Genomic DNA, 26,587 nt, shown 5'->3' with positions numbered 1-26,587 from the left:
ACTAAAAACAACTTACAATCCCTAAAAATTACACACACTTTTTGGAATTTCTCTTTCTACATTTGTGCATTGTGCAATTCCATTTTTTATGTATACTTTTTTCTTAATTCAAAACTTGAGTTTTACCTTTTCCTTCATCGCGTAAATAAAAAATGAAATAAAAGGCGAATATATTACAACAAAATCAAAATTTTTGAGTTTATATATGGAAAGATTTTAAAGCAATAACAAATGTAAGTAACAAAAATTTATTCAAACACACAAATGAACACAAAAGTTTTGTTATCCAAGTTTGGGAAATTCCACTAGTTCAACCCTAATAGCTTGGAATTTTATAAAAAAGAGATTTTTCGACACAAGTTTAAGAAAAAGAAAATGGATATACATGCTTGAAACAGGTTAAAGATGCTAATGACATACGGATATAATTCTTTTAAAGTGAGTAACATTAAATTCTCAAGTGAACGTGCGGTGGGATATTTACCCGAGTCTAACTAGCCATTATTTTGCCCATTTACAAAAAGATGACCTAACGATCATAGATGATTGTAAAGTGATTTATCATGTGTAATGGGCAATATTATTGTAAGGAATGAATTTTATATTGGGAGACAACACTCAGTTAAAAATACCCCGCCTCCCCCTTTTACTGTCCATTGCAGAACCTGATATATAAATACAAAAAAGAGTTTACAATCCTTAAAAATTACAGACACTTTTTGGAATTATCTCTCTCTACATTTGTGCCTTGTGGACTTCCATTTTAGATGTATACTTATTTCTTAAGTCAAAATTTGAGTTTTCACTTTCTATTCATCTCGTAAACAAAAAAAGAGATAAGATGCAAATAGATCGCAACAAAAAGACAATTTTAGAGTTTATGTATGGAAAGAATTTAAAGCAATAAAAAATGTAACTAAAAATATTTATTCACCCACCACCAATGAACACAAAAGTTTTGGTATCCAAGTTTGGAAAATTTCACTAGTGCAACCGTAATAGCTCAAAATTTTATAAGAAAGAGATTTTTCTACACATGTTTTAAACAATGGAGATGCATGCGTTAAACATGTAAAAGATGCAAATGACCTATGGATCCAAACCTTTTAAAGAGAGTAACATTAAATTCCCATGTGAACGTGTGATGGGTTATTTACCCGAGTCAAACAAGCAATTATTATGCCCATTTACACAAAAGTTGACCTAACGATCATAGATGATTGTAAAGTGATTTATCTTGCGTAACGGGCTATATTTTTTTAAGGAATGGATTATGGATTGCGTGTCTACACTCATTGAAAAATTCCTCGCCTCCCCCTTTTCCCGATGATTGCAGAACCTGTTATTTAAAAATTAAAAATAGTTTACAATCCCTAAAAATTATAGACACTTTTTGGAATTTCTCTCTCTACATTTTTGCACATTGCAATTCCATTTTTTATGTATACTTTTTTCTTAAATCAAAACCTGAGTTTTACCTTTCTCTTCATCTTGTAAATAAAAAATGAGATAAAAGGCAAATAGATCACAAAAAAATGAAAATTTTAGAGTTTATATATGGAAAGAATTTAGAGCAATAACAAATGTAAGTAACGAAAATTTATTCACACACAACAAATGAACACAAAAGTTTTTTTATCCAAGTTTGGGAAATTGCACTAGTTCAACCTAATAGCTCGGAATTTTATAAAAAAGAGATTTTTCTACACATGTTTAAAAAAATGGATATGATTTCTTGAAACATGTTAAAGATGCAAATGACCTATGGATCCAATTCTTTTAAAGAGAGTAACATTTAATTTGTAAGTGAACGTGCGTTGGGATATTTACCCGAGTCAAACTAGCCATTATTTTGCCCATTTACAAAAAGATGACCTAACGATCATAGATGATTGTAAAATGATTTATCATGCGTAACGGGCTATATTTTTGTAAGGAATGACTTATGGATTGGGAGTCAACACTCAGTTAAAAATCCCCCGCCTCACTCTTTTCCCGATGATTGCAAAACCTGATATATATATAAACTAAAAAGAGTTTACAATCCCTAAAAATTACAGACACTTTTTGGAATTATCTCTTTCTAAAATTTTGCATTGTCCACTTCCATTTTAGATGTATACTTTTTTCTTGAATCAAAACTTGAGTTTTCACTTTCCCTTCATCCTGTAAACAAAAAAAGAGATAAACGGCAAATAGATCAAAACAAAATGAAAATTTTAGAGTATATGTATGGAAAGGAATTAAAGCATTAAGAAATTTAAGTAAAGAAAATTTACTCACACACCAAAAATGAACACAAAAGTTTTGTTATCCAAGTTTGGGAAATTCCACTTGTTTAACCCTAATAGCTTGGAATTTTATAAGAAAGAGATTTTTCTACACATGTTTTAAAAATGGATACGCATGCTTGAAGCATGTTAAAGATGCAATTGACCTATGGATCCAAACCTTTTAAATAAAATAACATTAAATTCTCAAGTGAACATGCGGTGGGAATATTTTCCCGAGTCAAACATGCCATTATTTTTCCCATTTACAAAAAGCTAACCCAACAATCAACGTTCAAAATCCCCCGCCGCCACCAATTCCCAACGATTGTAGAACCTAATATATAAAAAATACAAAGAGTTTACAATACCTAACAATTATAGACACTTTTTGGAACTATCTCTCTCTACATTTGTGCATTGTGCATTTCCATTTTAGATGTATTCTTTTTTTCTTAAATTGAAACTTGAGTTTTCAATTTCCTTGCATCTCGTAAACCAAAAAAGAGATAAAAGGCAAATACATCACAACAAAATGAAAATCTTAGAGTTTATGTGTGGAAAGAATTTAAAGGCATAACAAATGTAAGTAAATAAAATTCATTCACACACTACAAATGAACACAAAAGTTTTGTTATCCAAGTTTGGGAAATTCCACTTGTTCAACCCTAATTGCCCGGAATTTTATAAGAAAGAGATTTTTCTACACATATTTTAAAAAATGGATATGCATGCATAAAACATGTTCAAGATGCAAATGACCTATGGATCCAAACCTTTTAAAGAGAATAACATTAAATTCCCAAGTGAACGTGCATAGGGATATTTATCCGAGTCAAACTAGCCATTATTTTGCCCATTTACAAAAAGATGACCTAACGATCATAGATGATTGTAAGTGATTTATCATGTGTAACGGGCTATATTTTTATAAGAAACGACTTATGGATTGGGAGTCAACACTCACTTAAAAATCCCGCACCTCACCCTTTTCCCAACGATTGCAAAACCTGATATATATAAACTAAAAAGAGTTTACAATCCCTAGAAATTACTGACACTTTTTGGAATTATCTCTCTCTACAATTTTGCATTCTTCAGTTCCATTTTAGATGTATACTTTTTTCTTGAATCAAAACTTGAGTTTTCACTTTCCATTCATCCTGTAAACAAAAAAAGAGATAAAAGGCAAATAGATCAAAACAAAATCAAAGTTTTAGAGTTTATGTATGGAAAGAATTTAAAGAATTAAGAAATTTAAGTAAAGAAAATTTATTCACACACCAAAAATGAACACAAAAGTTTTGTTATCCAAGTTTGGGAAATTCCACTTGTTTAACCCTAATAGCTTGGAATTTTATAAGAAAGAGATTTTTCTACACATGTTTAAAAAAATGGATACGCATGCTTGAAACATGTAAAGATGTAAATGACCTATGGATCCAAACCTTTTAAATACAATAACATTAAATTCTCAAGTGAACATGCGATGGGAATATTTACCCGAGTCAAACATGTCATTATTTTTCTCATTTACAAAAAGCTGACCCAACGATCAAAGTTTACTGTAAGGTGATTTATCATGGATAACGGCCTATATTTTTGTAAGGAATGACTTATGGATTGGGTGTGAACACTCAGTTAAAAATCCCCCGTCACCACCATTTCTCGATGATTGCAGAACCTTATATATAAAAATACAAAGAGTTTACAATCCCTAACAATTATAGACACTTTTTGGAATTATCTCTCTCTACATTTGTGTATTTTGCATTTCCATTTTAGATGTATACTTTTTTTCTTAAATCAAAACTTGAGTTTTCACTTTCCCTGCATCTCGTAAACCAAAAAAGAGATAAAAGGCAAATACGTCACACCAAAATGAAAATTTTAGAGTTTATTTTTGGAAAGAATTTAAAGCCACAACAAATGTAAGTAAATATAATTCATTCACACACTACAAATGAACACAAAAGTTTTGGTATCCAAGTTTGGGAAATTCCACTACTGCAACCCTTATAGCTAAGAATTTTATAAGAAAGAGATTTTTCTACACATGTTTTAAAAAATGGATGTGCATGCTTCAAACATGAAAAAGAGGCAAATGATCTATGGATCCAAACCTTTTAAAGATAGTAATATTAAATTCCCAAGTGAACTTGCGGTGGGATATTTACCCGAGTCAAACAAGCCATTATTTTGCCCATTTACAAAAAGTTGACCTAACAATCACAGATGATTTTAAAGTGATTTATCATGTGTAATGGGCTATATTTTTGTAAGGAATGACTTATGGATTGGGAGTCAATACTCAGTTAAAAATCCATCGCGTCCCCCTTTTCCCGACAATTGCAGAACCTTATATATAAAAACTAAAAAGTGTTTACATTCCCTAGAAAACGGACACATTTTGGATTTATCTCTCTTAACATTTGTGCATAGTATATTTCCATTTTTTCTGTATACTTTTTTCTTAAATCAAAACTTGAGTTTTACCTTTCCGTTCATCTCGTAAAAAAAAATGAGTTAAAAGGCAAATATCTCAAGAAAATGAAAATTTTTGTGTTTTTATATATGGGAAGAATTTAAAGCAATAACAAATGTAAGTAATGAAAATTTATTCACACACCACAAATGAACACAAAAGTTTTGTTATCAAAGTTTGGGAACTTCCACTAGTTCAACCCTCATAGCTCGGAGTTTTATAAGAAAGAGATTTTTCTACACATGTTTAAAAAAATGCATATGCATGCTTGAAACATGTTAAAGATGCAAATGACCTATGCATCCAAACCATTTAAAGAGAGTAACATTAAATTCTCAAGTGAATGTGTGGTGGGATATTTACCCGAGTCAAACTAGCCATTATTTTGCACATTTACAAAAAGATGACCTAACGATCATAGATGATTGTAAAGTGATTCATTGTGCGTAACAGGCTATATTTTTGTAAGGAATGAATTTTATATTGGGAGTCAACACTCAGTTAAAAATACCCTGCCTCCCCCTTTTACCGTCGATTGCAGAACCTGATATATACAAAACTAAAAAGAGTTTACAATCCCTTATAATTATAGACACTTTTTGGAATTGTCTCTCACTACATTTGTGCATTGTGCACTTCCAATTTAGATGTATACTTTTTTCTTAAATCTAAAGTTGAGTTTTCACTTTCCATCCATCTCGTAAACAAAAAAAGAGATAAAAAGAAAATAGATCGCAACAAAATGACAATTTTAGAGTTTTTGTATGGAAAGAATTTAAAAGCAATAAAAAATGTAAGTAAAAATATTTATTTACACACCACAAATGAACCCAAAAGTTTTGGTATCCAAGTTTGGGAAATTCCACTAGTGCAACCCTAATAGCTCATAATATTATAAGAAAGAGATTTTTCTACACATATAAAAAATGGATGTGCATGCTTGAAACATGTAAAAGTGGCAAATGACCTATGGATCCAAACCTTTTAAAGAGAGTAATATTAAATTCCCAAGTGAACGTGCGGTGGGATATTTACCCGTGTCAAACAAGCAATTATTTTTCCTATTTACAAAAAGTTGACCTATCGATCATCGATGATTGTAAAGTAATTTATCTTGAGTAACGGGCTATATATTTGTAAGGACTGGCTTATGGAACGCGAGTCAATACTCAGTTAAAAATCCCCCGCCTCCTCCTTTTCCAGATGATTGTAGAACCTGATATATAAAAACTAAAAAGGGTTTACAATCCCAAAAAATTACCGAAACTTTTTGGAATTATCTCTCTCTACATTTCTGCATTGTGCAATTCCATTTTTGATGTATACTTTTTTCTTAAATCAAAATGTGAGTTTTACCTTTCCCTTCATCTCGTAAATAAAAAATGAGATAAAAGGCAAATAGATCACAACAAAATGAAAATTTTAGAGTTTATATATGGAAAGAATTTAAAGCAATAACAAATGTAAGTAAATAAAATTTATTCACACACCAAAATTGAACACAAAAGTTTTGTTATCCAAGTTTGGGAAATTCCACTCTATAAACCCTAATAGCTTGGAATTTTATAAAAAAGAGATTTTTCTAAACATGTTTTAAAAAATGGATACCCATTATTGAAACATTTTAAAGATAAAAATGACCTATGGATCCAAACATTTTAAAAACAATAACATTAAATTCTCAAGTGAACATGCGGTGGGATATTTACCCGAGTCAAACATGCCATTATTTTTCACATTTACAAAAAGCTGACCTAATGATCAAAGTTTATTGTAAGGTAATTTATCATGGATAACGGGCTATATTTTTGTAAGGAATGACTTATGGATTGGTTTTCAACACTCAGTTAAAAATCCCCTGCCGCCCCATTTTCCCAACGATTGTAGAACCTGATATATAAAAAATACAAAGAGTTCAACAATCCCTAACAATTATGGACAGTTTTTGGAATTATCTCTCTCTACATTTGTGCATTGTGCATTTCCATTTTAGATGTATACTTTTTTTCTTCAATCAAAACTTGAGTTTTCACTTTCCATTCATCTCGTAAACAAAAAAAGAGATAAGAAGCAAATAGATCGCAACAAAATGACAATTTTAGAGTTTATGTATGGAAAGAATTTAAAGCAATAACAAATGTAAGCAAAAATATTTATTTACACACCACAAATGAACACAAAAGTTTTGTTATCCAAGTTTGGAAAATTCCACTAGTTCTACCTAATAGCTCGGAATTTTATAAGAAAGAGGTTTTTCTACACATGTTTAAAAAAATGGATATCCATGCTTGAAACTTGTTAAAGATGTAAATGACTTATGGATTCAATTCTTTAAAAGAGAGTAACATTAAATTCTCAAGTGAGCGTGCGGTGTGATATTTACCCGAGTCAAACTAGCCATTAAATTTCTCATTTACAAAGAGATGACGTAACGATCATAGATGATTGTAAAGTGATTTATCATGCGTAACGGGCTATATTTTTGTAAGGAATGAATTTTATTTTGGGAGTCAACACTCAGTTAAAAATACCCTTCCTCCCCTTTTTACCGTCGATTCTAGAACTTGATATATAAAAACTAAAAAGAGTTTACAATCCCTTAAAATTACAGACACATTTTGAAATTATCTCTCTCTACATTTGTGCATTGTGCACTTCCATTTTTGATGTATACTTTTTTCTTAAATATAAATTTGAGTTTTCACTTTCCATTCATCTCGTAAACAAATAAAGAGATAAAAAGAAAATGGATTGCAACAAAATGACAGTTTTAGAGTTTATGTATGGAAAGAATTTAAAGCAATAACAAATGTAAGTAAAAATATTTATTCACACACCACAAATGAACACAAAAGTTTTGGTATCCAAGTTTTGGAAATTCCACTAGTGCAACCCTAATATCTCAAAATTTTATAAGAAAGAGATTTTTCTACACATGTTTTAAAAAATGGATGTGCATGCTTGAAACATGTAAAGAGGCAAATGACCTATGGAACCAAACCTTTTATAGAGAGTAATATTAAATTCCCAAGTGAACGTGCGGTGGGATATTTACCCGAGTCAAACAAGCAATTATTTTGCCCATTTACAAAAAGTTGACCTATCGATCATAGATGATTGTAAAGTGATTTATCTTGAGTAACGGGCTATATTTTTGTAAGGAGTGGCTTATAGAAAGAGAGTCAATACTTAGTTAAAATTCCTCCGCATCCTCCTCTTCCCGACAATTGTAGAACCTAATATATAAAAACTAAAAAGAGTTTACTATCCCTTAAAATTACAGAAACTTTTTGGAAATATCTCTCTCTACATTTGTGCATTGTGCAATTCCATTTTAGATGTATACTTTTTTCTGAAATCAAAACTTGAGTTTTACCTTTCCTTTCATCTCGTAAATAAAAAATGAGATAAAAGGCAAATAGATCACAACAAAATGAAAATTTTAGTGTTTATATATGGAAAGAAATTAAAGCAATTACAAATGTAATTTAATAAAATTATTCACACTCCAAAAATGAACACAAAAGTTTTGTTATCCATGTTTGGGAAATTCCACTCGTTAAACCCTAATAGCTTGGAATTTTATAAGAAAGAGATTTTTCTACACATGTTTTAAAAAATGGATACGCATGATTGAAACATGTTAAAGATGCAAATTACCTATTGATCCAAACCTTTTAAAGACAATAAAATTAAATTCTCAAGTGAACATGTGGTGGGATATTTACCCGAGCCAAACATGCCATTATTTTTCACATTTACAAAAAGCTGACCTAAGGATCAAAAGTTATTATAAGGTGATTTATCATGGATAACGGGCTATATTTTTGTAAGGAATGACATATGGATTGGTTGTCAACACTCAGTTAAAAATCCTCTGCCACCCATTTTCCAGACGATTACGAAACCTGATTGAGACGGAGGATGAAGCCATGGTGTGGCCAAACACCAAGGTGGAAGACTGTGCAAGTCCAGTGCACAACAATAGAAGCAATGGCACGGCCCAGAGGAGCGCACACATATGGCTGGCCCAGCATCAACTTCAGCAAAAGAAGACACACTTGAGCTTGCCAAACGGATGGCCAAGCAACAAGGTACACAACAACCCCAACAGCCAGCTCAGACACAAGGCAGCACGCCAGCAGACACTTCTGGCGGGGCGAAATGGGGTTGGGCGCAACCAGGAATCCTGGCGGGGCGAAATGGGGTTGCTGGCGCCCAACCAAGACTCCAGGCAGGGCGAAATGGGGTTTCCTCAGGACGCCAGGCGCAGGCGCGCGCACGGCAGGACTCCAGGCATAGGCGCCTGGCGCCAGGCGCCCGCGGGCGAAATGGGGTTTCCGCCAGGCGCCAGGAGCCCCGCGCGAAATGGGGTTTCCTGAGGCTCCAGGCGCCAGGCGCCCGCGGGCGAAATGGGGTTTCCACCAGGTGCCAGGCGCCAGGCGCCCCGAGCGAAATGGGGCTCCAGGTGCCAGGCGCCAGGCGCCCCGAGCGAAATGGGGTTTCCACCAGGTGCCAGGCGCCAGGCGCCCCGAGCGAAATGGGGTTTCCACCAGGTCGCCAGGCGCCCTGGTCTGGCGGGCGCCAGCCTGACCAGGGCGCCCCTTGAAGCCAGAAACCAAATTTTTGGGATCTGACGGATTTTTGAGCATTTTTAGAGATTTCAAAAGGCCTAGGGAGAGACTATAAATAGAGAGGCCTCTCCCATTGTAAAAGGATCGAAAAATCCTTAGCCTTCTTTACTCTTTTGGTGTATAGAGAGAGTTTTTAGCCTTGGCCTTCAAGAGTGTTTGGCCACCCTTTGTAATCTTGTATTCTCAATACAAAGTAGGGTTTTCTCTTCTATACCTTGGTGTTTTCGTTGTCCCATTTGGCTTGCAACTTCTTGTGTGAAGTATTGGTTGGAGGATCCGAGGCTCAAGGAGGCTGACTAGTTCTTCGGAAGAGCTAGGCCGCAGGGGTAGATATTCCGCTTGGCTAGACGGACCTAGCCCAAATCTAACCGCGTGACAACTGGTATCAGAGCGTACGTTGCAATCAATAGCTTCCACAAGTGGAGAAGATGCTTCAAGAGGCAAAGATCAAGTAAGTGATGTTAACTTTCATTTTTCTACTCTTGAACATCGGTTGGACAGTGTTGAGAACCTTTGTACGAATTGGGAGGAATTTGTTCAAAAGACTATTGAGGAGGATCAGCCAACTCCGAATTGGCTGAGAGGATTTGAAGAGGACGTCCATTCGGCCATGGCTGTCATGAGGATGGAAATGGAACGATCGGGGAAGGATGTTAAAGATCTCTCGGGAGAGCTTGGGGCAAGACTCACTTTGTGCGAACGAGCCTTAGCAAATGGAGGGGCTGTTCACACACAAGCGAAGATAAAGGTGCCCGAACCGAAGTCTTTCAATGAAGGGAGAGACGCGAAGGTCATAGATAATTTTCTATGGCAAGTGGAGCAATACTTCCATGCAAGCAAGCTCACCGATGAGCAAGCTAAGGTTAGTACAGCTGCCATGTTCCTATCCGATGATGCGATTCTTTGGTGTAGAAGACGCATGGGAGATGAGCAAGAGGGAGAGGACCCCGTCCACACTTGGGAGGATTTCAAGAGGGAGCTGCGGAGGCAGTTCTTTCCGGTGGATGTCGAGTACCAAGCAAGGAAGGAACTACGTGCATTGATGCAAAAAGGTACAATTAAAGAGTATGTACAATCCTTCACTTCTCTTATGCTTTGTATCTCCAACATGACGGATGAGGACCGTCTCTTCTCCTTTCTTGCTGGCCTTCGTCCATGGGCTGAGCAAGAATTGAGAAGGAGGGAGATAAAGACAGTAGTTTCAGCGTTATCTACAGCTGAAAAGTTAACCGAATACGAGAGGAAGAATGATTCGGTTAACAAGGTTTCCAAGGAAAATAATGGTAAAAAAAAATTTAAGAAGAAGGAGAAAGGGGAGAAGAAGCCATGGGTAAACGATACCAAGGCTAGGCTGGAAGAAAAGAAGAGAGGGGACAAACAGAGGAAGAAGGTACATTGTTTCATTTGTGAGGGAGAGCACTATGCGAGGGATTGTCCTAAAAAGAGACTCCTCAACGCTGCTCAAACAGAAATGGAAAATGGAGGAATTGAGCCTAGGATGGGTTCTCTAACCCTTCTCAATGCTGCTGTCCGTTCCAAGGAGGAGAAGGCTGCTCCACTTCCGGTAAGACCCTCAAGAGAACTTCTTTTTATTTCTCTCACACTTGCTGGACACACTGTTAAGGCAATGGTGGACATGGGTGCTACCCACAACTTCCTTTCGGAGGAGGAGGCTAGGCGCCTAAGAATACGAGGAGAGAAAGATGGAAGCAAGATGAAGGCGGTAAATTCTGTTGCTCGTGAAGTCCAAGGCATTGCCAGGAATGTACCGGTGGTGATAGGCAAGTGGGTTGGATTTCAGAACTTTACCATTGTTAGCATGGACGATTTCAAGGTAATTTTGGGAATGGAGTTCTTCAAGGTTTGTAAGGCATTTATAATGCCACATGTGGGGGTAGTGGGAATTATGGACGAGCAAAGTCCTTGTACAATTTCTGAAGTTGAGACCAAAGATGTAACAAACAAGGATTTAATGCTATCAGCCCTCCAGCTTAAGAAATGTCTTAAGCAGGGTTGTTCTACTTACATTGCTTCTCTTTGTGCTATGGAGCAGAATGAGGCATTGCCTACCCCTAAGGAGATACAAACCGTTTTGCATGAGTATGGAGACGTCATGCCGGAGCAACTTCCAGCGAGGTTACCACCTAGAAGAGGGGTAGACCATCGCATAGAGCTTGAGCCCGGAGCAAGGAAGCCAGCACAAGCACCATATCGGATGGCGCCCAAAGAGTTGGATGAATTACGGAGACAACTCAGTGAGCTGCTGGATTCTGGGTTCATAAAGCCAAGCAAAGCACCTTCTGGGGCCCCTATACTATTTCAGACAAAGAAAGATGGAAGTATGAGAGTATGCATCGACTATAGGGCGCTCAACAAGGTAACCATAAAAAACAAGTACCCTATTCCTCTTATTGCTGATCTCTTTGATCAATTGAAGGAGGCTAGAGTTTTCTCCAAGCTGGATTTGAGAAGTGGTTACTACCAAGTTCGAATTGCGGAAGGAGACGAGGGGAAGACTACTTGTGTAACGAGATATGGGGCTTACGAGTTCATGGTTATGCCCTTTGGCCTAACCAACGCACCAGCAACTTTCTGCACTCTCATGAATGAGGTATTTTCCGAGTACTTAGACAAATTTGTCGTTGTGTATTTGGATGATATTGTGGTGTATAGCAAGAGTATGAAAGAGCACAAAGAACATCTTCGAAAAGTGTTCAAGAAATTGAGACACAATCAGCTATATGTCAAGAAGGAGAAGTGCTCATTTGGGTTGCAAGAGGTGTCCTTTCTTGGACATTGGATAGGGGAAGGACAGATATGGATGGACAGCAAGAAGGTGGAGGCTGTGCGTGATTGGTCAATCCCTACCAAGGTGCGTGAGCTTAGAAGTTTTCTTGGCTTAGCGAACTATTATAGGAGGTTTATCAAGGGGTTCTCAGCTATAGCAGCCCCCTTGACCGATCTCCTAAAGAAGGACCAAAAATGGCGATGGACGGACTCATGCCAAGGAGCATTCCAGCGGCTGAAGGATACCATGATGGTTGAACCAGTGCTTCACCTTGCTGATTTCAGCAAGCCATTTGAGGTACATACCGATGCCTCAAATTATACCATTGGGGGTGTGCTAGAACAAGAAGGACACCCAGTCGCTTATGAGAGTAGGAAGCTCAATGAAACTGAGCAACGGTACACTGTACAAGAAAGAGAAATGACGGCGGTAGTGCATTGTTTACGTCTTTGGAGGCACTATCTTTTAGGCTCCAAATTTATTGTAAGAACTGACAATGTTGCTTCTAGTTACTTTCTTACACAGAAAAAGCTCAGTCCAAAACAGGCCCGGTGGCAAGATTTCTTGGCCGAATTTGATTTTGAGATGATGTACAAGGCGGGGAAGACAAATGGTGCTGCCAACGCACTGAGCAGGAAGGTGGACGCACCTATCTCTTACGAGGAAGAGACCAGCCAGAGCTTGGCGCATATGGCGCAAGAAGGACCAGCACCTTGCACGCATGCGGCTGAGGAGAAGACGCATGAGGCTGAATCCCCGCATACCGCAGCAGACGGCACTTGCTTCACGCGCACCACGCGCGGTGCGGTAGCAGCAGCACACGAAGAGGCGCGCGGCGCAAGCGTAGGCGCAGGAGATATGCGCTTTACGCAAGGCAAGCGCGCGCGCATGGAAGACCATCTTGGCGCATAAACAGAAAATGAAACTTTGCGATTACAAGCCTTGGCAGCAATTACACAAGTTGGTACGGAGTTGCTAGACAAGATTCAGATTGGAATTCGCCAAGATGCCCAGGCTTAGAACATCGTACAAGCTGCTGCCTTGGGAGATACGAGAAGATTTTGGCTTGACGACGGATTGCTCAAGACCAAAGGTAATCGACTTTATGTGCCTAAGTTCGATAACCTAAGGCGTGACCTCTTGAGGGAATGCCATGATACCTTGTGGGCGGGACATCCAGGTCAAAGAAGGACATTGGCCTTGTTGTCTGGCAAGTATTATTGGCCAGACATGGAGAATGATGTGGAGGAGTTTGTGCGCACGTGTCTTATCTGTCAACAAGATAAGATCGAACAACGCAAGCCTAGGGGTTTGCTACAGCCCTTACCTATTCCAAAGCGGACGTGGGAGTCTATTTCGATGGACTTCATCTCTGGATTACGTAAGAAAGATGGGCTGGCGTCTATCATGGTGGTGGTAGACAGATTTACGAAGTATGGAACATTCGTAGCAGTGCCGAGTGATTGTACAGCAGACGGAGCAGCTAGAGCATTCATGGCACATGTGGTGAAGCATTGGGGATTGCCCACAACGATCATCAGTGATCGTGACCCCAGATTCACAGGAAAATTTTGGACCGAGTTATTCAAACTAATGGGAACATCTCTAAGTTTTTCCACTAGTTTTCATCCTCAAAGTGACAGCCAAACTGAGCGGGTAAATGCTTTGTTAGAACAGTACTTACGCCACTTTGTTGCAGCAAATCAGAAAAACTGGCCAGACTTGTTAGACGTGGCCCAGTTTTCATACAATTTGTAGAAATCGGAATCAACCGGGCATAGTCCTTTCGAGTTGGCGACAGGACGACAGCCTTTGGCTCCCACGGGTCTCTTTCCAGACACTTCACGGAAAAGTCCAGCAGCTCATCAGCTGGAGAAGAGGTGGAAAGAGAAAACGGAGTTGGCACGGGTCTTATTGCATAAGGCAGCCAAAAAGATGAAGAAACATGCTGATTTGAAGAGGAGGGAGTCTTCTTTCAATATTGGTGACCAGGTCCTTCTCAAACTCAGACCTGAGCAATTTCGTCACCTTAGAAGCAGGAACAAAGGTCTTTTGAAGAAATATGAAGGACCCTTTCCTATCATTGAACGTGTGGGCAACCTCGCCTACAAATTGCAGCTGCCAAAAAGGTTTAAGTTCCACAATGTTTTTCATGTATCGAACCTTAAACCCTATTTTGAAGATCCGGACCTGGACAGAGTAGTTGACCCAAGAGCTCCCATGGATATATCTACTACCTTTGACAATAGGGTAGAGTATATTATTGCAGACCAAGGGGAGCGCCAAAGGGGCAAGCCCCGGAGGACGCAATACTTGGTCAAGTGGCAAGGTCAACCGGAAAGCGAGGCAACATGGCAAGACGCTGCCGAGTTATGGCAGTTCGAAAAGGAGGTAGCCGTCTATCGCCAGGGGTTGCAGACGAGGGCATCTGCCTTATGGCGGTGGGAGTATGAGACGGAGGATGAAGCCATGGTGTGGCCAAACACCAAGGTGGAAGACTGTGCAAGTCCAGTGCACAACAATAGAAGCAATGGCCAAGGCCAAGTGCAATGGCAAGGCCCAGAGGGGCGCACACATATGGCTGGCCCAGCATCAACTTCAGCAAAAGAAGACACACTTGAGCTTGCCAAACGGATGGCCAAGCAACCAGGTACACAACAACCCCAACAGCCAGCTCAGACACAAGGCAGCACGCCAGCAGACACTTCTAGCGGGGCGAATTGGGGTTGGGCGCAACCAGGAATCCTGGCGGGGCGAAATGGAGTTGCTGGCGCCCAACCAGGACTCCAGGCAGGGCGAAATGGGGTTTCCTCAGGACGCCAGGCGCAGGTGCGCGCGCGGCAGGACTCCAGGCACAGGCGCCCGTGCATGCAGGAATCCAGGCGCAGGCACCCGCGGGCGAAATGGGGTTTCCTGAGGCGCCAGGCGCCCCGCGCAAAATGGGGTTTCCTGAGGCGCCAGGCGCCAGGCGCCCACGGGCGAAATGGGGTTTCCGCCAGGCGCCAGGCGCCCCGAGCGAAATGTGGTTTCCTGGCTACCAGGTCGCCAGGCGCCCTGGTCTGGCAGGCGCCAGCCTGACCAGGGCGCCCCTTGACGCCAGAAACCAAATTTTTGGGATCTGACGGATTTTTGAGCGTTTTTAGAGATTTCAAAAGGCCTAGGGAGAGACTATAAATAGAGAGGCCTCTCCCATTGTAAAAGGGTCGAAAAATCCTTAGCCTTCTTTACTCTTTTGGTGTATAGAGAGAGTTTTTAGCCTTGGCCTTCAAGAGTGTTTGGCCACCCTTTGTAATCTTGTATTCTCAATACAAAGTAGGCTTTTCTCTTCTATACCTTGGTGTTTTCGTTGTCCCATTTGGCTTGCAACTTCTTGTGTGAAGTATTGGTTGGAGGATCCGAGGCTCAAGGAGGCTGACTAGTTCTTCGGAAGAGCTAGGCCGCACGGGGTAGATATTCCGCTTGGCTAGACGGACCTAGCCCAAATCTAACCGCGTGACACTGATATTTAAAAAATACAAAGAGTTTACAATCCCTAACAATTATTGACACTTTTTGGAATTATCACTCTCTACATTTGTGCATTGTGCATCTCCATTTTAGATGTATACATTTTTTCTTAAATTGAAACTTGAGTTTTCACTTTCCCTTCATCTCGTAAACATAAGAAGAGATATAAGAAAAATACATCACAACAAAATGAAAAGCTTAGAGTTTATGCATGGAAAGGATTTAAGGCCATAAAAAATTTAAGTAAAGAAAATTCATTCACACAATACAAATGAACACAAAAGTTTTGTTATCCAAGTTTGGGAAATTCCACCTGTTCAACCCTAATAGGTCAGAATTTTATAAGAAAGTGATTTTTCTACACATGTTTTAAAAAATGGATACACATGCTTGAAAGATGTTAAAGATGCAAATGACCTATGGATCCAAACCTTTTAAAGAGAATAACATTAAATTCCAAAGTTAACGTGCAAGGGGATGTTTACCCGAGTCAAACAAGCCATTATTTTACCCATTTACAAAAGGTTGACCTAACAATCATAGATGATTGTAAAGTGAATTATCATGTGTAATGGGCTATATTTTTGTAAGGAATGACTTATGGATTGGGAGTCAATACTCAGTTAAAAATCCCCGGCCTCCCCCTTTTCCCGACGATTGCAGAACCTGATATATAAATACTAAAAAGAGTTTACAATCCCAAAAAATTATGGACACTTTTTGAATTTATCTCTCTCAACATTTGTGAATTGTGCATTTCCTTTTTAGATGTATACTTTTTTCCTTAAATCAAAACTTGAGTTTTTCAGTTTCCCTTCATCTCGTGAACAAAAAAAGAGATAAAAGTCAAATAGATCACAACAAAATGAAAATTTTAGAGTTTATGTATGGAAAGAATTTAAAGCAATAAAAAATGTAAGTAAAGAAAATTTATTCACACACCACAAATGAACACAAAAGTCTTTTTATCCAAGTTTGGGAAATTCCATTAGGTCAACCCAAATAGCCTGGAATTTATAAGAAATATTTTTCTACACATGTTTTAAAAAATTGATACGCATGTTTTAAACATGTTAAAGATTCAAATGACTTATGGATCCAAACCTTTCAAAGTGAATAACATTAAATTCCTAAGTGAACGTGCGGTGGGATATTTACCTGAGTGAAACAAGCCATCATTTTGTCCATTTACAAAAAGCTAAATTAACGATCATAAATGATTTTAAAGTGATTTATCTTGCGTAACAGCCTATATTTTTTTAAGGAATGACTTATGGATTGGGAGATAACATTCAGTTAAAAATCCCCCACCTCCCCCTTTTCCCGACCATTGCAGAACCTGATAAATTAAATCTACAAAGAGTTTACAATCCCTAAAAATTACAAACACTTGTTGGAATTATCTCTCTCTACATTTGTGCATTGTGCATTTCCATTTTAGATGCATACTTTTTTCTTAAATCGAAACTTGAATTTCCACTTTCCCTTCATTTCATAAACGAAAAAAGAGATAAAAGGTAAATAAATCACAAAAAAAAATATAATTCTTATATCGAAATAATTTAAAGCAATAAAAAATTTAAGTAAAGAAAATTTATTCACACACCACAAATGAAAACAAAAGTTTTGTTATCCAAGTTTGGGAAATTCCACTAGTTCAACCCTAATTGCTCTGAATTTTATATGAAAGAGATTTTTCTACATTTGTTTTAAAAAATGGATATGCAAGCTTGAAACATGTTAAAAATGCAAATGACCTATGGATCCAATTCTTTTAAAGAGAGTAACATTAAATTCTCAAGTGAACGTGCGGTGGGATATTTACCCGAGTCAAACTAGCCATTATTTTGCCCATTTACAAAAAGATGACCTAACGATCATAGATGATTTTAAAATGATTTACCATGCATAACAGGATATATTTTTGTAAGGAATGACTTATGGATTGGGAGTCAACACTTAGTTAAAATTCCCCCGCCTCATCCTTTTCCTGACGATTGCAAAACCTTATATATATATAAAAACTAAAAAGAGTTTACTATCCCTAAAAATTACAGACACTTTTTGGAGTTATCTCTTTCTAAAATTTGGCATTGTCCACTTTCATTTTAGATGTACACTTTTTTCTTGAATCAAAACTTGAGTTTTCACTTTCCCTTCATCCTGTAAACGAAAAAAGAGATAAAAGGCAAATAGATCAAAACAACATGAAAATTTTAGAGTTTATGTATGGAAAGAATTTAAAGCATTAAGAAATTTAAGTAAAGAAAATTTATTCACACACCAAAAATGAACACAAAAGTTTTTTATCCAAGTTTGGGAAATTCCACTTTTTTAACCCTAATAGCTTGGAATTTTATTAGAAAGAGATTTTTCTACACATGTTTTAAAAAATGGATACGCATGCTTGAAACATGTTAAGATGCAATTGACCTATGGATCCAAACCTTTTAAATAAAATAACATTAAATTCTCTAGTGAACATGCGGTGGGAATACTTACTCGAGTCAAACATGCCATTATTTTTCCCATTTACAAAAAACAGACCCAATGATGAAAGTTAAAAATCCCCCGCCGTCACCATTTCTCAACGATTGCAGAACCTAATATATAAAAAATACAAAGAGTTTACAATACCTAACAATTATAGACACTTTTTGGAATTATCGCTCTCTACATTTGTGAAATGTGCATTTCCATTTTAGATGTATACTTTTTTTTAAAAATTGAAACTTGACTTTTCACTTTCCATGCTTCACGTAAAACAAAAAAGAGATAAAAAGCAAATACATCACAACAAAGTGAAAATTTTAGAGTTTATGTATGGAAATAATTTAAAGCCATAACAAATGTAAGTAAATAAATTTCATTCACACACTACAAATGAACACAAAAGTTTTGTTATCCAAGTTTGGGAAATTCCCTTGTTCAACCCTAATTGCACGAAATTTTATAAGAAAGAGATTTTTCTACACATATTTTAAAAAATGGATATGCATGCATGAAACATGTTCAAGATGCGAATGACCTACGGATCCAAACCTTTTAAAGAGAATAACATTAAATTCCCAAGTGAACGTGCGGTGGAATATTTACCCGAGTCAAACAAGCCATTATTTTGCCCATTTACAAAAAGTTGACCTAACAATCACAGATGATTGTAAAATGATTTATCATGTGTAATGGGCTATATTTTTGTAAGGAATGTCTTATGGATTGGGAGTCAATACTCAGTTAAAAATCCATCGCGTCCCCCTTTTCCCGACAATTGCAGAACCTTATATATAAAAACTAAAAAGACTTTACAGTCCCTAAAAATTACAGTCACATTTTGAATTTATCTCTCTCAACATTTGTGCATTGTGCATTTCTATTTTTTATGTATACTTTTTTCTTAAATCAAAACTTGAGTTTTACCTTACCCTTCATCTCGTAAATAAAAAATGAGTTAAAAGGCAAATATCACAACAAAATGAAAATTTTTGAGTATATATATGGAAAGAATTTAAAGCAATAACAAGTGTAAGTAACGAAAATTTATTCACACACCAAAAAAGAACACAAAAGTTTTGTTATCCAAGTTTGGGAAATTCCACTAGTTCAACCCTCATAGTTCGAAATTTTATAACAAAGAGATTTTTCAACACATGTTTAAAAAAATGGATATGCATGTTTGAAACATGTTAAAGATGCAAATGACCTATGGATCCAAACCATTTAAAGAGAGTAACATTAAATTCTCAAGTGAATGTGCAGTGAGATATTTACCCGAGTCAAACTAGCCATTATTTTGCCCACTGAAAAAAATATGACCTAACCATCATAGATGACTGTAAAGTTATTTATCATGCATAACGGGATACATTTTGTAAGGAATGAATTTTATTTTGGGAGTCGACACTCAGTTTAAAATACCCTACTTTGCCCTTTTACCGTCGATTGCATAACCTGATATATAAAAACTAAAAAGAGTTTACAATACCTTAAAATTATAGAAACTTTTTGGAATTATCTCTCTCTACATTTTTGCATTGTGCACTTCCATTTTAGATGTATACTTTTTTCTTAAATCAAAATTTGGGTTTTCACTTTCCATTCATCTCGTGAACAAAAAAAGAGATAAAAAGACAATAGATCGCAACAAAATGACAATTTTAGAGTTTAAGTATGGAAAGAATTTAAAGCAATAAAAAATAGAAATAAAAATATTTATTTTCACACCACAAATGAATACAAAAGTTTTGGTATCCAAGTTTGGGAAATTCCACTAGAGCAACCCTTATAGCTCTGAATTTTATAAGAAAAAGATTTTTTTACACATGTTTTAAAAAATGGATGTGCATGCTTGAAACAAAAAAAGAGGCAAATGACCTATGGATCCAAACCTTTTAAAGAGAGTAATATTAAACTCCCAAGTGAACGTGCGGTGGGATATTTACTCAAGTCAAACAAGCAATTATTTTGCCCATTTACAAAAAGTTGACCTATCGATCATAGATGATTGTAAAGTGATTTATCTTGAGTAACATACTTTATTTTTGTAAGGAGTGGCTTATTGAATGCGAGTCAATACTCAGTTAAAAATCCCCCGCCTCCTTTTCCTGACAATTGTAGAACCTGATATATAAAAACTAAAAAGAGTTTACAATCCCTAAAAATTACAAAAACTTTTTGGAATTATCTCTCTCTACATTTGTGCATTGCGCAATTCCATTTTGATGTATACTTTTTTCTTAAATCAAAACTTGAGTTTTACCTTTCCCTTCATCTCGTAAACAAAAAATGAGATAAAAGGTAAATAGATCACAACAAAATGAAAATTTTAGAGTTTAAATATGGAAAGAATTTAAAGTAATAACAAATGTAACTAAAGAAAATTTATTGACACACCAAAAATGAACACAAAAGTTTTGGTGTCCAAGTTTGGGAAATTCCACTCATTAGACCCTAATAGCTTGGAATTTTATAAGAAAAAGATTTTTCTACACATGTTTTAAAAAATGGATATGCATTATTGAAACATGTTAAAGATGCAAATGACCTATGGATCCAAACCTTTTAAATACAACAACATTAAATTCTCAAGTGAACATGCGGTGGGATATTTACCCGAGTCAAACATGCCATTATTTTTCACATTTACAAAAAGCTGACCTAACGATCAAAGTTTATTGGGAGGTTATTTATCATGGATAATGGGCTATATTTTTTTAAGGAATGACTTATGGATTTGTTGTCAATATTCAGTTAAAAATCCCATGCCGCCCCATTTTCCCGATGATTGAGAACCTGATATATAAAATATACAAAGAGTTTACAATCCCTAATAATTATAGACACTTTTTGGAATTATCTCTCTCTAAATTTGTGCATTGTGCATTTAAATTTTAGATGTATACTTTTTTTCTTAAATCGAAACTTGAGTTTTCACTTTCCACTCATCTCGTAAACAAAAAAAGAGATAAGAACCAAATAGATCGCAACAAAATGACAATTTTAGAGTTTATGTATGGAATGAATTTAAAGCAATAACAAATGTAAGTAAAAATATTTATTCACACACCACAAATGAACACAAAATTTTTGTTATCCAAGTTTGGGAAATTCCACTAGTTCAACCTAATAGGTCGGAATTTTATAAGAAAGAGATTTTTCTACACATATTTAAAAAAATGGATACGCATGCTTGAAACATTTAAAGATGTAAATTACCTATGGATCCAATTCTTTTAAAGAGAGTAACATTAAATTCTCAAGTGAACGTGCAGTGGGATATTTACCCGAGTCAAACTAGCCATTATTTTGCTCATTTACAAAAAGATGACCTAACGATCATAGATGATTATAAAGTGATTTATCATGCGTAATGGACTTTATTTTTGTAAGGAATGACTTGTGGATTGGGAGTCAACACTCAGTTAAAAATCCCGCCCCTCACCCTTTTCTCGAGGATTGCAAAACCTGATATATATAAATTAAAAAGAGTTTACATTCCCTAAAAATTACAGACACTTTTTGGAATTATCTCTCTCTACAATTTTGCACTCTCCACTTCCATTTTAGATGTATACTTTTTTCTTGAATGAAAACTAGAGTTTTCACTTTCCCTTCATCCTGTAAACAAAAAACGAGATAAAAGGCAAATAGTTCAAAACAAAATGAAAATTTTAGTGTTTATGTATGGAAAGAATTTAAAGCATTAAGAAATTTAAGTAAAGAAAATTTATTCACACACCAAAAATGAACACAAAAGTTTTGTTATGTAAGTTTGGGAAATTCCACTTGTTTAACCCTAATAGCTTGGAATTTTATAAGAAAGAGATTTTTCTACACATGTTTTAAAAAATGGTTACGATGCTTAATACATGTTAAAGATGTAAATGACCTAATTATCCAAACCTTTTAAAAACAATAACATTAAATTCTCAAGTGAACATGCAGTGGGAGTATTTACCCGAGTCAAACCTGCCATTATTTTTCCTATTTACAAAAAGCTGACCCAAAAATCAAAGTTTATTGTAAGGTGATTTATCATGGATAACGGGCTATATTTTTGTAAGGAATGACTTATGGATTGGGTGTTAACACTCAGTTAAAAATCCCCTGTCGCCACCATTTCCCAACGATTGCAGAACCAAATATATAAAAAATACAGAGAGTTTACAATCCCTCAAAATTATTGACACTTTTTGGAATTATCTTTCTCTACATTTATGCATTTTTCATTTCCATTTTAGATGTATACTTTTTTTCTTAAATCGAAACTTGAATTTTCACTTTCCCTGCATCTCGTAAAACAAAAAAGAGATTAAAGGCAAATATATCACAACAAAATGAAACTTTTAGTGTTTATGTGTGGAAAGAATTTAAAGCCATAACAAATGTAAGTAAATAAAATTCATTCACACACTACAAATGAACACAAAAGTTTTGTTATCCAAGTTCGGGAAATTCCACTTGTTCAACCCTAATTGCACGGAATTTTATAAGAAAGAGATTTTTCTACACATATTTTAAAAAATGGATATGCATGCATGAAACATGTTCAAGATGCGAATGACCTACGGATCCAAACCTTTTAAAGAGAATAACATTAAATTCCCAAGTGAACGTGTGGTGGAATATTTACCTGAGTCAAACAAGCCATTATTTTGCCCATTTACAAAAAGTTGACCTAACAATCACAGATGATTGTCAAGTGATTTATCATGTGTAATGATCTATATTTTTGTAAGGAATGACTTATGCATTGGGAGTCAATGCTCAGTTAAAAATCCATCGCGTCCCCCTTTTCTCGACAATTGCCGAACCTTATATATAAAAACTAAAAAGAGTTTACAATCCCTAAAAATTACGGACACATTTTGGACTTATCTCTCTCAATATTTGTGCATTGTACACTTCCATTTTTTCTATATACTTTTTTCTTAAATCAAAACTTGAATTTTACCTTTTCGTTCATCTCGTAAATAAAAAATGAGTTAAAAGGCAAATATCACAACAAAATGAAATTTTTTGTGTTTATATATGGAAAGAATTTAAAGCAATAACAAATGTAAGTAACGAAAATTTATTCACACACCACAGATGAACACAAAAGTTTTGTTATCCAAGTTTGGGAAATTCCACTAGTTCAACCCTCATAACTCAGAATTTTATAAGAAAGAGATTTTTGTACACATGTTTAAAAAAATGCATATGCATGCTTGAAAAATGTTAAAGATGCAAACGACCTATGGATCCAAGCCATTTAAAGAGAGTAACATTAAATTCTCAAGTGAATATGTGGTGGGATATTTACCCGAGTCAAACTAGCCATTATTTTGCCCATTTACAAAAAGATGACCTAACGATCATAAATGATTGTATAGTGATTTATCATGCATAACGGGCTATATTTTTGTAAGGAATGAATTTTATATTGGAAATCAACACGCAGTTAAAAATACCTTGCCTCCCCCTTTTACCGTCGATTCCTGAACCTGATATATAAAAACTAAAAAGAGATTACAATCCCTTAAAATTAGAGACACTTTTTGGAATTATCTCTCTCTACATTTGTGTATTGTGCACTTCCATTTTAGAAGTATACTTTTTTCTTAAATCAAAATTTGAGTTTTCGCTTTCCATTCATCTCGTAAACAAAAAAAAGAGATGAGAAGAAAATAGATTGCAACAAAATGACAATTTTAGAGTTTATGTATGGAAAGAATTTAAAGCAATAACAAATGTAAGTAAAAATATTTATTCACACACCACAAATGAACACAAAAGTTTTGGTAACCAAGTGTGGGAAATTCCACTAGTGCAACCCTAATAGCTCAAAATTTTATAAGAAAGAGATTTTTGTACACATGTTTTAAAAAATGGATGTGCATGCTTGAAACATGTAAAAGAGGCAAATGATCTATGGATCCAAACCTTTTAAAGAGAGTAATATTAAATTCCCAAGTGAACGTGCAGTGGGATACTTACCCGAGTCAAACAAGCAATTATTTTTCCCATTTACAAAAAGTTGACCTATCGATCATAGATGATTGTAAAGTAATTTATCTAAAGTAACGAGATATATTTTTGTAAGGAGTGGCTTATGGAAAGCGAGTCAATACTCAGTTAAAAATCCCCCGCCTCCTCCTTTTCCCGAGGATTGTAGAACCTGGTATATAAAAACTAACAAGGGTTTATATTCCCTAAAAATTAGAGAAACTTTTTGGAATTATCTCTCTCTACATTTCTACATTGTGCAATTCCATTTTTTACGTATACTTTTTTCTTAAATCAAAACTTCAGTTTTACCATTCCCTTCATCACGTAAACAAAAAATGAGATAAAAGGCAAATAGATCACAACAAAATGAAGATTTTAGAGTTTATATATGGAAAGAATTTAAAAGCAATAACAAATGTAAGTAAAGAAAATTTATTCACACACCAAAAATGAACACAAAATTTTTGTTAACCAAGTTTGGGAAATTTCACTCTTCAAACCCTAATTGCTTGGAATTTTATAAGAAAGAGATTTTTCTACACTTATTTTAAAAAATGGATACGCATTATTGAAACATGTTAAAGATTCAAATGGCCTATGGATCCAAATATTTTAAATACAATGACATTAAATTCTCAAGTGAACATGCGGTGGGATATTTACCCGAGTCAAACATGCGATTATTTTTCACATTTAAAAAAGTTGTTCTAACGATTATTTTTATTGTAAGGTGATTTATCATGGATAACAGGATATATTTTTGTAAGGAATGACCTATGGATTGGTTGTCAACACTCAGTTAAAAATCCCCTGCCGCCCCATTTTCCCGACGATTGCAGAACCTGATATATAAAAAATACAAAGAGTTTACAATCCCTAAAATTGTAGACACTTTTTGGAATTATCTCTCTCTACATTTGTGCGTTCTGCATTTCCATTTTAGATATATACTTTTTTTCTTAAATCGAAACTTGAGTTTTCACTTTCCATTCATCTCGTAAACAAAAAAAGAGATAAGAAGCAAATAGATCGCAACAAAATGACAATTTTAGAGTTTATGTATGGAAAGCATTTAAAGAAATAACAAATGTAAGAAAAAATATTCATTCACACACCACAAATGAACACAAAAGTTTTGTTATCCAAGTTTGGGAAATTCCACTAGTTCAACCTAATAGCTCGGAATTTTATAAGAAAGAGATTTTTCTACACATGTTTAAAAAAATTGATATGCATGCTTGAAACATGTTAAAGATGTAAATGACCTATGGATCCAATTCTTTTAAAGAGAGTAACATTAAATTCTCAAGTGAACGTGCGGTGGGATATTTACCCGAGTCAAACTAGCCATTATTTTGCCCATTTACAAAAAGATGACCTAACGATCATAAATGATTGTAAAGTGAATTATCATGTGTAATGGGCTATATTTTTGTAAGGAGTTACTTATGGATTGGGAGTCAACACGCAGTTAAAAATCCCCCGCCTCCCGACGATTTCAAAACCTGATATATATAAACTAAAAAGAGTTTACAATCCCTAAAAATTACAGAAACTTTTTGGAATTATCTCTCACTACAATTTTGCATTCTCCACTTCCATTTTAGACATATACTTTTTTCTTGAACCAAAACTTGAGTTCTCACTTTCCCTTCATCCTATAAACAAAAAAAGAGATAAAAGGCAAATAGATCCAAACAAATTAAGAAAATTTAAGTAAAGAAAATTTATTCACACACCAAAAATGAACACAAAAGTTTTGTTATCCAACTTTGGGAAATTCCACCTGTATAATCCTAATAGCTTGGAATTTTATGAGAAAGAGACTTTTCTAGACATGTTTTAAAAAATGTATACGCATGCTTTAAACATGTTAAAGATGCAAATGACCTATGGATCCAAAACTTTTAAATACAATAACATTAAATTCTCAAGTGAACATGCTGTGGGAATATTTACCCGAGTTAAACATGCCATTATTTTTTCCATTTACAAAAAGCTGACCCAACGATCAAAGTTTATTGTAAGGTGATTTATCATGGATAACGGGCTATATATTTTTAAGAAATGACTTATGCATTGTGTGTCAACACTCAGTTAAAAATCCCCCGCCTCCACCATTTCCCGACGATTGCAGAACATAATATATAAAAATTACAAAGAGTTTACAATCCCTAACAATTATAGACACTTTTTGGAATTATCTCTCTCTACATTTTTGCATTGTGCATTTCCATTTTAGATGTATACTTTTTTTCTTAAATCGAAACTTGAGTTTTCACTTTCCCTGCATCTCGTAAACCAAAAAAGAGATAGAAGGCAAATACATCACAACAAAATGAAAATTTTAGATTTTATGTATGGAAATAATTTAAAGCCATAATAAATGTAAGTAAATAAAATTCATTCACACAC

General features: G+C 35.5%; 1 protein-coding gene across 1 annotated transcript; it reads left to right on the top strand.

The window, feature by feature from the left end:
- The first annotated feature begins 10,000 nt into the window (after nucleotides 1-10,000).
- On the top strand, nucleotides 10,001-13,090 carry LOC137942876 (uncharacterized). The gene has a single exon (XM_068788599.1). It carries the CDS (start codon nucleotides 10,001-10,003, stop codon nucleotides 13,088-13,090), a length of 3,090 nt encoding a protein of 1,029 aa, XP_068644700.1.
- The last annotated feature ends 13,497 nt before the right edge of the window (nucleotides 13,091-26,587 follow it).

This window comes from Aristolochia californica, unplaced genomic scaffold (genome assembly GCF_029961685.1).
Source record: "Aristolochia californica isolate CCGP_79_NKW_82.1479 unplaced genomic scaffold, dmAriCali1.0.hap1 SCAF_10, whole genome shotgun sequence".
Taxonomy (NCBI): Eukaryota; Viridiplantae; Streptophyta; class Magnoliopsida; order Piperales; family Aristolochiaceae; genus Aristolochia; species Aristolochia californica.
This window is presented reverse-complemented; position numbering and strand designations above follow the sequence as displayed.